Source organism: Trichosurus vulpecula, chromosome 9 (genome assembly GCF_011100635.1).
Source record: "Trichosurus vulpecula isolate mTriVul1 chromosome 9, mTriVul1.pri, whole genome shotgun sequence".
NCBI lineage: Eukaryota > Metazoa > Chordata > Mammalia > Diprotodontia > Phalangeridae > Trichosurus > Trichosurus vulpecula.
Window position 1 is genome coordinate 204,093,329 of NC_050581.1, and position 12,009 is coordinate 204,105,337.

General features: G+C 42.5%; 1 protein-coding gene across 1 annotated transcript in view; it reads left to right on the top strand.

Annotated features, from left to right (window-relative positions):
* Nucleotides 1-3,348: 3,348 nt before the first annotated feature.
* MINDY4 (MINDY lysine 48 deubiquitinase 4) overlaps nt 3,349-12,009 on the top strand; it is a 156,038-nt gene continuing 147,377 nt past the window's right edge. Inside the window, exon 1 of the mRNA XM_036738541.1 lies at nt 3,349-3,628. Within this exon, the coding sequence (XP_036594436.1) occupies nt 3,512-3,628 (117 nt within the window). The 5' untranslated portion in view covers nt 3,349-3,511. The remainder of the gene's footprint in view (nt 3,629-12,009) is intronic.

Genomic DNA, 12,009 nt, shown 5'->3' on the forward strand with positions numbered 1-12,009 from the left:
AGGCAGGCTTATGTTCATCCTTTAGCCTGTGCTGCCCTCTTGTGGCCCTCAGCCAGTGATGCAGCCTCAGAGCCCACTTGAGTCTCCTTCTTTTCTCAGAATCCCCACAAAGAGGGTGGTGGCCCCTCCAGCAGGCAGCCAGGGTGAGGCAGGAGCCTGAAAGGAGCTCAGGAAGCATCTGGTATAAATTCTGACTTGACAGAGTCCTGGGGGAGTCATTGCGAGCACTTAAGGGAGCTGAGTTTATAAACCAATGTGAGAAGAAGAAGGATGGAGAAGGAGTTCTGGACTGGAAGCCAAGAGGGAGGGTCCTAGCTCCACTTCTGCCACGGAAGTGCTATGTGACCTTGACCCAATCATCTCCCACTTTGAGCTCCTGTTTTCTCATGTTTGAAGTGAGAAGGCTGAGCTGCATGGTCCCTTCCGGACAGTCTTCACCCCCATGGCTTAGGGCTGAGAGGGGCAGGAATTGAATGATGTGCGTTGCCTAGTGGGGAAGGCTGGACTTCTCTTACAATGGGTTTTCTTGGCAAAGATACTGGTGAGGTTTGCCATTTCCTTTTCCTATTCATTTTACAGATGTGGAAACTGAGACAAACAGGATGAAGTGACTTGCCGAGGGGCACACAGCTAATGAGTGTCTGAGGCCAAATTTGAACTCAGATTTCCCTGACTGCAGGCCCTGTGCTCTCTCCACTGCACCACCTAGCTGCCCTCAACATACACACACACACACAAACCAAGGCACATGTACACAATATGTATACATAATACACACATGTACATGTACATAGGCATATACAGATATAACACGCACACACTTATATGTACATATAGAACAATGCACACATAAACATATGTATGTGCATATACATAACACATGTGAACACACATGAGCGTATGCATATACCACGTAACATACATGCATACACACGTGTGCATGCATTCTATACCCCAAATGTGTTCTGGTTCAAAAATGACTAGCAAGGCATGCAGGAGGAAAGTGTTAAGCCTCGAGGAAAAGCTTCAAATGAAATAAAGTCTTCTGTGCTCCTGAAGAAGCAGCATAAAGGAACTGGCACTGTGGCCCAGCGGAGATGATGCTGTGATAATAAAGGAAACCTCCATGGCCCACCCCCAGCCCCCACAAGCCTGGTAGTTTTTAGTGCATGGTCTGGCCTCATGTGGTGATGTTTAGGAATTCACATGTCACATTATCGGGGAACTGACTATACCTAGTTGGGTAGTGACGGTGCTCGGGGTCGTGGAGGTAAGGAAAGCCTTCACGCCGAATATTGCCCATGTTGGAACTATGTCTGTGTAACAACAATGTGGCTGGCAGCTGAGCAACAAGAGCTGCCAGCACAGGTTCTTTGATCTCCTTTACTAAGGAAAGTAACTTATAGGGGTTAACAACCTCACTTTAATCCAACATACGAATATCATTCACTTAGTTCAGGCAGAAAAGCCTGTACCCTGAACTCCAGAGCAAATACAAAGAAATTACAAACAGAGACAACGTGAGCAAACCAAATCACAATTCATGGTTACCAGAGAACCAATGGGTCTGGGTTAGCAAAGCAGGGGCAGGGACAGTTACAATGGCTTGCCCAGAGTCTCAACACTCCTTCTATGAGTGAGCCCCCAAGGAAAAACACCAGCCTCTGAGTTTATACATACCCATTCAGGGTCAAAGGGAGTCACAATGGGACTCAAAAACCCATGTGACCTAAAAGCATCACAAACATTTGACTCAAACCCATGTATATTAGGCTATCCCTTGAGGTAAGGAGGTCATCAAAGACTCTGGATTTAATCAAAGAAACAAAGGCTGGACTCATCAAGGGCACTTGATTACATAAGTGTTCCAAAAGAGAAAACAGTAAAAAAAAAAAAAAAGTCCCACCTTAATTACTGATACAGTCTGAAAGGAAAGACTTTGTTGGGTAGAAGTGAGGAGGGAGGAGAGTGTGTCCCAGGCAGGTGGGGCAGCCAGTGCACAAAGGAGAGGAAGTGTTGGGTCTGAGGTCCAGAGGGAAGGACAACTTGGCTAGATGGAGGGGTGGAAGGGGGGAAGGAAAGCTTATGAGGCTGGAAAACCTCTAGGTCAGGTTGTGAAAGGATTTAAAAGCAACCAGAGGAACAAACCTTTTATTTCAGAGGTAATAGAGAGGCTCTAGGGTCATGTCGAGTAGGAGAAACACCCAGGCAGGTGAAGAGAAGGGTTGGGGAAGTGTCTGTTTTGGTTGGTTAAATGTTTGGGTTCCTTTAGACTTAATTAGATTCTCTTGTTTTTCCCCATCTTTGTTGGAAATGTTTCCCAGGTATATATCTATCTTCCTGAATTAAGGATCTTCCAAAGGTGTCCCTGCATCAGTGGGTATCAGCGGATAGAAGACCAGGAGCCTGGGCTGCAGGAACTCCGGACCCAGGGCATCCAAGGAGTTACCTTCTTGTGAAAAAAAAGCCCCGATCCCCGGGTGCTTTTTAGGGTCATAGGAGTCTCTCGTCTTTTCCTTTCTTTTCTTTCATTGAACTATATGAAAGAAGGGCTAATCCTACAGAGGAGGACACCTCGGTCTAAGCGCATGTGACTTGTTCCTCCATTTAACCCCTTGATCAAAGGGAGAGGCACCTGCTTCCTTGTTTCTTTGAAGTGAAGTTCAGGCAAAGCATGGGTTAACTGCTCGTTTTCTGGATTGGTCTAGGTTAATCAAAGTTCTAGATTCTTAGTACAAGGAAATATTGTGTCTTAAGGCTCGTGGTTCCTAGATGATCCTTCCTCAAATCAGGTAAGCATTGGATCTGATGTCTAGGTTCAGTTCCTTCACTAGCGTTGATTAAGAGCCTGTTGGGTTCCAGGTGCTGGGCTTAGCCCTGGGGAGATAGACAAGGTACAAATAGTCCCCGTCTTTCCGGAGCTTTCATGGGGAGTGCATGTTTCTTACAGAAATACAAAGTGTAGACAAAGTAATTTCCAGAGAGAAGGAAGGAGTGCTGATCTCTCTGATACATTGTATCTTTTAAAAGCCAAGGTGAAAGGGAGGGCCTGGCTGGCCCGGAGAGGGCTAGGTTTCCCAGCTCAGACAGGCTCCAGTGGTGGGGAAGGCTAGCTGAAGGCCTGGAGATTGTGCCTAGTCTGGCAAGACCAGCAGACTGGCCCTCCTCTGCCGCCCAGCCTCCTCCTCTTCCTCCCCTCCTCCCTTCCTCTCTTCTCTATCCTCTTCCCTCGGTCCTCCCCTTCCCTGAGGGCCAGGTTGGGGGGGGGGGAAGAGGGGGGGAGGAGGAGGAGTTCCAGGCTCAGCCTCTGATGCCACGGTCTCCACGGCAACACCCCCAGGCCAAGCCAACCGACAATAGGCTGCTCCCCCTGGGCCACCGCTGCTTGTGGGCTGTTGCTGCTGCTGCTTCTCCTGCTGCTGCTGCCGCTGCTGCTGAGGCGCTTTGAATCCCTCCTAGATCCTGGGTTCTAATGATCATTGCGGGCAGGCTCTGTCTGAAATTGTTCTGAATGACCAGTGCCAATATCAGGGAGAGACCACCCAAGGAGACTGCAGGGCTAGGCATGGAGCACCTCTTTGTGGAGGAGGTAGCGGCATCTCTGGTCCGAGAATTCCTCAACAGAAAGGTAATTTCTACACCTGGGGGCTGTCCCCCAGCCCACCCCCACCCTGGCGGGTGCCCAGCTCCTGGCTGCCCCCAGACCTGGGAGCTACGGGTGGGCGGGCTGGGGAGGGGCATGGGGCTTGGGGGTCGGGGAGCTCCGCGAGAGAGTCGGTCAGGCAGTCCTGGCCAGGGAAGCAGGGATCTGGCCCTGGCCACTTTGGAAGGCTTCCTGTAACTTCCCAACAAAGCACCCACCCAGGATCGCCTGCAAAGTGGCTAGACTACATCTCCCATGAGTCACTTCTTTAAACAGGAATTTCCTTCATACACTGAGTCCTGGATGGTGCCTTCCCGGCTGAGAGTTATTTACAGCCCCTCTCCTGGGCGTCCAGGAATCAGCAGCAGCCACGTGGCACTCCCTTGATTAGAGTCACAGTCTCAAGAAAGGAAACTTCTATCTTGCCCTCAGATAAGAGGCTGCCCCTCTGCTTGTCTCCAAGGGGGCAGGATGCAGGCCTGCACTGAGGCCAAGCTTATCTGCTGGCTGTAAATGGACAGACCAAGAGCCACAGGAAGTCAATAGCCTCAGTGCGCCAGAAGGTTAGCAGAGTCTGCTAACTGTGCTTTCTAAAGAGGAAGCCCTTCTCTCCAGCCTCCTCCTCACCCTCTCAACCCCACTCCCCTTCTCCCCTGTCCCCCCCCCCCAAAAAAAAAACCCAATAAAGTGAGAAGGAGCTCTGTACAATGCCCTTACAGCTACTAGGCTGAGCATCCCTGGGCATTAGCTCATTTGCCAGCACAGCCCCAGGTAGTGCCCTCCTCCCCCCGGGGTTCCTTCACTAGCTCTGTGCTGCCTGCCTTCAGGTAACAGCCAAAGCAGCGATGTCATCGCAGGAATGAAGGGCAGAGGACCTAGGTGGTGGCCTGCTGGGGCCTACCCTGGGAGGAGCCTCACATTCAATGCCACTCAATTCAGTAAGCATTTATTGAGTGCCTACTGTGTGCCAGGCATAGTGTGGCTTTCCAGCTTCCACTGGGAGAGGGAGGCCTGCTGGCAGGAAGACTGAGGCTCAGATCCTGTTTCTGCTGAGGCCTCTTGAGGCAGGGATGCAGTAGAAAAGGTGCTGGCTCTGGAGTCATAGGATATGAGTTTGACTCCAGGCTGTGTGACCTTGGGCCAGTCACTGCAAGGAGCTCCAGTTTCCTCATCTGCAAAATAAGGGAGGTGGATTCAGTGGCCTCAAAATCCTATGATAAGCTGAAGATTGTCCAGGGAGGGCGAGCAGGGCGGTGAAGGTACTCAGAAGCATGTTATGGGAGGACAGGTTTCAAGCTTGAGCCGCTTAGTCTTGAGGAAGACTTGATCATTAATGACCTTCAGTTGTTTGAAGGGCTCCTCGGCATGTTCAGCTCAGCTGGGACAAGTTCTGTTCTTGTCTGGTTTTTGGAGGGAAGAACCAGGACCAGAAGGAAGAGGGTGCCGAGAAGCGCATTTCAGCTCTACAGGGTTTAGTGTCGCCTTTGTTGAAGTGTCAATGCTTGTGCTTGTAAAGATGAGAAATATGGCACCCTCAAGGTTCTAAGGAAAGTGTTCTCAACAATGGAATGGGCTACCTTCACAGGTAGTGAGTATCCTGCAATAATTCTTCTTCTTCTTCTTCTTCTTCTTCTTCTTCTTCTTCTTCTTCTTCTTCTTCTTCTTCTTCTTCTTCGTCTTCGTCTTCGTCTCCCTATCTCACCAAGGCTGGAAGTGCAGGGTCTACTCCCAGGCTCAAACCCTGTCTGCTTGTCACAAGACCTTCAACCTGCTCCAATTCAGACCGGGGCTGGTTTTTTCCATCCTTTGGCAGCCAGGGACTGGCTCCCAGGGGCTCATCATGTTAAAGCTGAGCCTAGTGTAGACACCTGCTTGGCTTAGCCTACAGACACTCAGATCACCTGAGCTCAGGCAGTCAGCCAGCCTCAGCCTCCTTGGTTGCAGTGGGATTCTTCAAGTGGAGGCAACATCCCCTTGTTGGGGTCAGTGCCTAGGGGATCCTTGCATAGATCAGGTTGGACCCTTCCAACTTTGAGTTTCAGGGTGTTTCTATGGCACTCAATATTTCATGGCTATCAGTAGAGCATGCTTGCTACATGACTGAACCACTGGGCATGTAGATGTTTCTATTCGTACATGGCACAGATCCTCATGAGATTTTTCATTCTCAGATCATTACTTGGCAATGTGCTACAGCCTTAAGCACCCAACCATGTACCTTCCTACGGTCCTTTGGGCCAGCTGTGATTTGGATTCTTCTGAGATGCAGGTCATGCTCCCTACAGCTTTCAAAGACTATTAGTGCTGAAAAGATGAGCAGGTGTGCAAAGAATGGATCAAATACTTCCCCAACTTTGATCCAGTCCCATTTCCTCTAATTCTACTCTGGATCAATTCACTGTTCTTGTGCATGGTTGCTCCAAGACACACACACACCTAGACATACATAATACATTCCTTCCTTCCTTCCTTCCTTCCTTCCTTCCTTCCTTCCTTCCTTCCTTCCTTCCTTCCTTCCTTCTTTCCTCTCTCTCTCTCTCTCTCTCTCTCTCTCTCTCTCTCTCTCTCTCTCTCTCTCTCTCCCTCTCTCTCTCTCTCTCTCTTTCTCTCTTTCTTTCCTGAATACACATATTGGTGAATCAACACACTCAGTGAGATGTCTACTGAGTCCATTATCTGGGCAATATGCTCTCTTCATGCACTGATTTTGTCAGAATAGGTCAACTCTTTGGAGTGGCCTTACTGGGGAAACTGGGCACAGTGCAATCAGCACCATATCATCTACAAACAGGGGTATCTGGGGACTGCCCTAGGTGAGGGGGCCTCTATTCTATTGGGACTTTCCACAGAACAACTTCCATGGGGCTGCTAAACCCTTTTGATGAGTATGTATCTTCCTCCTTTATGCCCCTCTTTATATTAATGCTCAGAGCATCCTTGAATAGTTATCTCTGTGGCTGGGTCTGCCATGAAATCTTGTATGGTCTTAACCCAAAAGGAGAGTCCCCAAGTTTTGTCTTTGTTCCATTGAGTCAAAAGGACTTTTTTCCCAATCCACAAAGACAGTAACTTATATTCTCTATTGACTGTGGGCCTATGCATTTGTGGGGTAGTGTAGAGAATCAATGGCCAGTGTCTGTCTTTGCCCTTCTCATGTTTCCAGTAAGGATGCCATGTATAGACTGTTCTTATAATGATTTAAAATTTTGGGGGGATATTTTGAGTTCTGAGTTTCCCTCCCTCCCTCCTAACACCACATTAGAGAAGGCCAACATTTGATAGAGATAATACAGGGAATCATGCAGTGTGTATGTCCATACATGGTTCTTTCTCTGGAGGTAGAGCATCTTCCTTCATAGGTCCTTCATAGCTGACTTGCTTGTTGATACCACTCAAAACAGCTTTAATCATTCACCATTATTCTTCAAACAGGATTACCGTTGCTGTGTATGACATTCTCTTGGTTCTGCTCATTTCACTTTTCATCATTTCATGCAGGTCTTTCCGTGTTTTTCTAAAACCAACCCGCTCATCATTTCTTATAGCATGGTAGTATGCCATCACAATCACAAATCACAACTTGTTCAGTCATTCCCCAACTGACAGGCATCCCCTCAGAGACACCTGCTATAAATAGTTTAGAACATATAGATTCTTTTCCTTTTTCCCTGGTCACCTTGGGAAACAGACCTAATACTGGCTTTGCCGGGTCAAAGGGCATACACAGTTTTATGACTCTTTGGGAATTGCTCTCTAAAATGGTTGAACAGTTCAAAATTCCACCAACGTTGTGTTAGTGCCTCAATTTTTCCCACATCCCCTCAACATTTGTCATTTTCCTTTTGTCATATTGGCTAACCTGATAGCTGTGAGGTGGTACCTCAGAGTTGTTTTAATTTGCATTTCTCTAATCACTAAGGATTTAGAGCATTTTTCACATGACCACAATTTGGATTTCTTCTTCCAAAAACTTACTATTCATATCCTTTGAACATCTATCAATTGGGGAATGCCTTATGTTCTTATAAATTTGACTTGGTTCTCTATATATTTGGGATATGAGGGCTTTATCTAAGAAATTGCTTATAAAATCCCCCCCACACACACACACATAGTTTTCTGCTTTCCTCCTAAGTTTGGCTACAATGGTTTTTATTTGTACAACCCCTTTCTAATTTAATGTAATCAAAAGTATCCTTTTTAGATTCCGCAATGCTCTCTGTCTCGTGTTTATTCATAAATTCTTCTCTTATCCCTAAGTCTGATAGGGAATGTCTTCAGAGCTTTTCTAATTTACTTGTGATATCTGCCTTTCTTTCTAGGCCATGTCTTGGTAAATAGTATAAAATATTAGTCTGTTCCGGGTTTCTGCCAAACTGCTTTCTAGTTTTCCCAGCAATTTCTGATCCTCCTTTCTATTTCTTAGCCAGGACCAGACAGTTTTGATAATTGCCATCTTAGAATAAAGTCTGAGATCTCCTTCTTTTCCATTGATTTCTTTGACATTCTTGATCTTCTGTTCTTCTAAATGAATTTTGTTATTTTTTCTAGCTCAATAAAACATATTTTGCTAGTTTAATTGGGGTGGCACTGAATCTGAATAAGTGTATTAGTTTAGGCACAATGGTCATTTTTATTATGTTGGTTTGGCCTGACCATTAACAGCGAATATTTCTCCAATTATTTAAATTTGATTTTATTTGTATAAAAAGGGTTTTATCTAGTTGCTTTGTGTGTCTTGGCAGGTATACTCTCAGGTATTTTATATTGTCCATGATTATTTTAAATGAAATATTTCATACTATTTCTTCTTGCAGAGCTTTGTTGGTAATATATAGCAATGGTGATGATTTATGTGGGTTTATTTTATATCCTGTTACTTTACTAAAATTATTATTTCAACTAATTTTTTAGTTGAGTCTCTAGGATTTTCCAAGTGTATCATCATATCATCTGCCAGATGACATACTCTTATTACCTCATGGCCCATTCAGATTCTAGCCATTTCTTTGTCTTCTCTTATTGCTATAGCTAACATTTCTAATGCAATATTGAATACTATTGGTGATAATGGGCATCCTTGTTTCATTCCTGATCTTATTGGGAAGGCTTCTATCCCCCTTACAGATAATGCTTGCTGACGATTTTAGGTAGATGCTTCTTAGCATTTTGAGGAAAAATCCATTTATACCTATGCTTTCAAGTGTTTTTTAATAAGGAGTATTGTATTTTGTCAAAAGCTTTTTCTGTGTATATTAATATAATCACATGATTTTTGTTGCTTTTGTTATTGATATAATCAAATATGTTAATAATGTATAATCATATTATATTGCAGAGTTCTCCTAGCTAGTATTTTATTTAGGATTTTTGCATCAATGTTCATTAGTGAAATTGGTCTACAATTTTTCTTTGTCTGATTTTGCTCTTCCTGGTTTAGGTATCAGCACCATATTTGTTTCACAAAAGGAGTTTGGTAAGACTGCTTCTTTGCCTATTATTCCAAATAATTTATCTAATATAGGAATTAGTTGACCTTCAATGTTTGGTAGAATTCACTTATTTTTTAAAATAATATTTCATTTTTCCCCAATTACACGTAAAAAGAATTTTTAACATTCGTTCTTTTTTTAAGTTTTGAGTTCCTAATTTTATTCTTCCCAACCCCTGTACCCTCCCTGAGACACTGAGCAATCTGATATAGGTTATGCATGTGCAATCATATAAAACATCTCCATGTTAGTCATTTTGTGGAAGGAAACTCAAAAAACAAAGACAGGAAGGAAGAAAGGAAGGAAGAAAGGAAGGAAGGAAGGAAGAAAGGAAGGAAAGAAATATGTTTTGTCTGTATTCAGAAGCCATCCATTCTTTCTCTGGAAGTGGATAACATTTTTTATCACATGTCCTTTGGAATTGTCTTAGATCATTGTTTGCCGAGAATAGTTAAGGCATTCACAGTCTATCATCTTAGAATGTTGCTGTTACTGTGCACACTGTTCTCCTAGTTCTGTTCACTTCACTTTGCATCAGTTCATGTAAGTCTTTTGAGATTTTTCTGAAATCATCCTGCTCATCATTTCTTATAGCACAATAGTATTCCATTACATTCATATACCACAACTTGTTCTGTCTTTCCCCAATTGATGGGCATCCCCTTCATTTCCAGTTCCTGCCACCACAGAAAGAGCTGATATAAATATTTTTGTACAGATAGGTAGAATTCACTTCTCTATTCCAATGCTTTTTTCTTAGGAAACTCATTTATGGTCTGTTGAATTTCTTTTTCTAAAATAGGTTTATTTAGATATTCTGTTTCCTATTCTGTTAGTCTGGGCAGTTTATATTTTTGTAAGTATTCTTCCATTTCACTTAAATTGTTAAATTTATTGGCAAATATTTGGGCAAAATAACGCCTATTGGGGCAGTTAGGTAGCTTAATGGATAGAGCACTGTGCCTGAAGTCAGGAAGAGCTGAGTTCAAATTTGGCCTCAGATGCTTATTAGCTATGTGACCCCAGACAAATCATTTAACCTTTGTTTGCTTTAATCCACTGGAGAAGGAAATGGCAAACCATTCCAAGATCTTTGCCAAGAAAACCCCATGGACAGTATGGTCCACAGGGTCATGAAGAGTCAGACATGACTGAACAACAACAAAACTCCTAATAATTGCTTTAATTTCTTCTTCATTAGTGGTATATTCACTCTTTTCATTTTTGATACTAGTGATTTGGTTTTCTCTTTTTTTCAAACTATATTAACCAATGGTTTATCTATTTTATTGTTTTTCTTTTCATAAAATCAGCTCCTAGTTTTATTCATTAATTCAATGGGCTTCTTACATTCAATTTTATTAATGTCACCTTTAATTTTTAGTTTTTTCAATTTGGTATTTAATTGGGGATTTTCAATTGTTTTTTCCCTAGTTTTTTTTTAAATTGCATACTTAATTCATTGCTCTGGTCTTTCTCTATTTTATTGATGTAAGCATTTAGAATTATAAATTTTCCTTTGATTCCTGCTTTGCTGCATCCCATACATTTTGGTATTTTGTCTCATTATTATCATTCTCTTTAATAAAATTATTTAGTGTTTCTGTCATTTGCTCTTTGACTCACTCATTCTTTAAGATTAGGTTATTTAGTCTCCAGTTAATTTTAAATCTGTGTTTCCATGGTCCTTTATTAAATGTAACTTTTATTGCATTATGTTATTGAAAAGATGCATTTAATATTTCTACTTTTTTGCATTTGACTATATTTTGCAAAGGTGCCACACACCACTGAGAAAAAGGTATATTCTTTTCTATTCCCACTCAGTTCTCTTCAGATGTCTATCATATTTAGCTTATCTAAGATTTTATTCATTTCCTTGACTTCTTTCTAATTTATTTCTTGGTTAGATTTATCTAGTTCAGAGAGGAGAAGGCTGAAGTCCCCCACTACTATAGTTGTCTATTTCCACCTGAAATTCATTTACTTTTTCCTTCAGAAATTTGGCTGCTGTAGCATTTAGTGTGTATATGTTTAGTATTAATATTACTGTGTTATCTATGGTACCTTTTTACATTATGTAGTTTTCCTGCTTATTGCTTTTAATTAAATGCATTTTAGCTTTATCTTTGTCTGAGATCATCATTGTTACACCTGCTTTTTTTTTTTTAACATTAGCTGGAGCATAACAAATTCTACTCCAGGCCTTTATTTTTGCTCTATGTGTATCTCTCATTTTTAAATGTGTTTCTTGTAAACAACATATTGTCGGGTTCTGGTTTTTTAGACATTTTGCTATATATTTCCATTTTGTGGGTGAGTTCATCCCATTCACATTCAAAGTTATAATTATTAGTTGTACATTTCTCTCCATCTTATTTTTTCCCATTATTTATCCTTCTCTCTCTCTCTCTCTCTCTCTCTCTCTCTCTCTCTCTCTTTAATTTACTTCTGACCACTGCCTCCCTAACTCACACACCCTTCTGAGTCCCTCCCTTATCCTATTTCCTCGCTCTTCCTATTTCTCTATAAGTAAGAAGACTTTTATACCCTTCTAGATGTATATGTTGTTCCCTCTAACCCAGGTCTGATATGAATAAGATTCTCATGCTGCTGACCCTCTACCCCATCTTCCCCTTCACTGTAAATGTTCTTCCATTTACACTTCTTTTGCATGAGATAATTTGCTCCATTTTACCTCTCCCTACCCAGTTTTATTCTTTAAGATCCCACCATAATCAACTCTTTATCTTCATATGCTCTTTCTAATTACCCTAATAATGATAACATTCTTAAGAGTTACAGATATCATTTCCCCATATAAGAAGAAAACAGTTTAACCTTATTAAATCCCCTATAACTAGTCTTTCATGT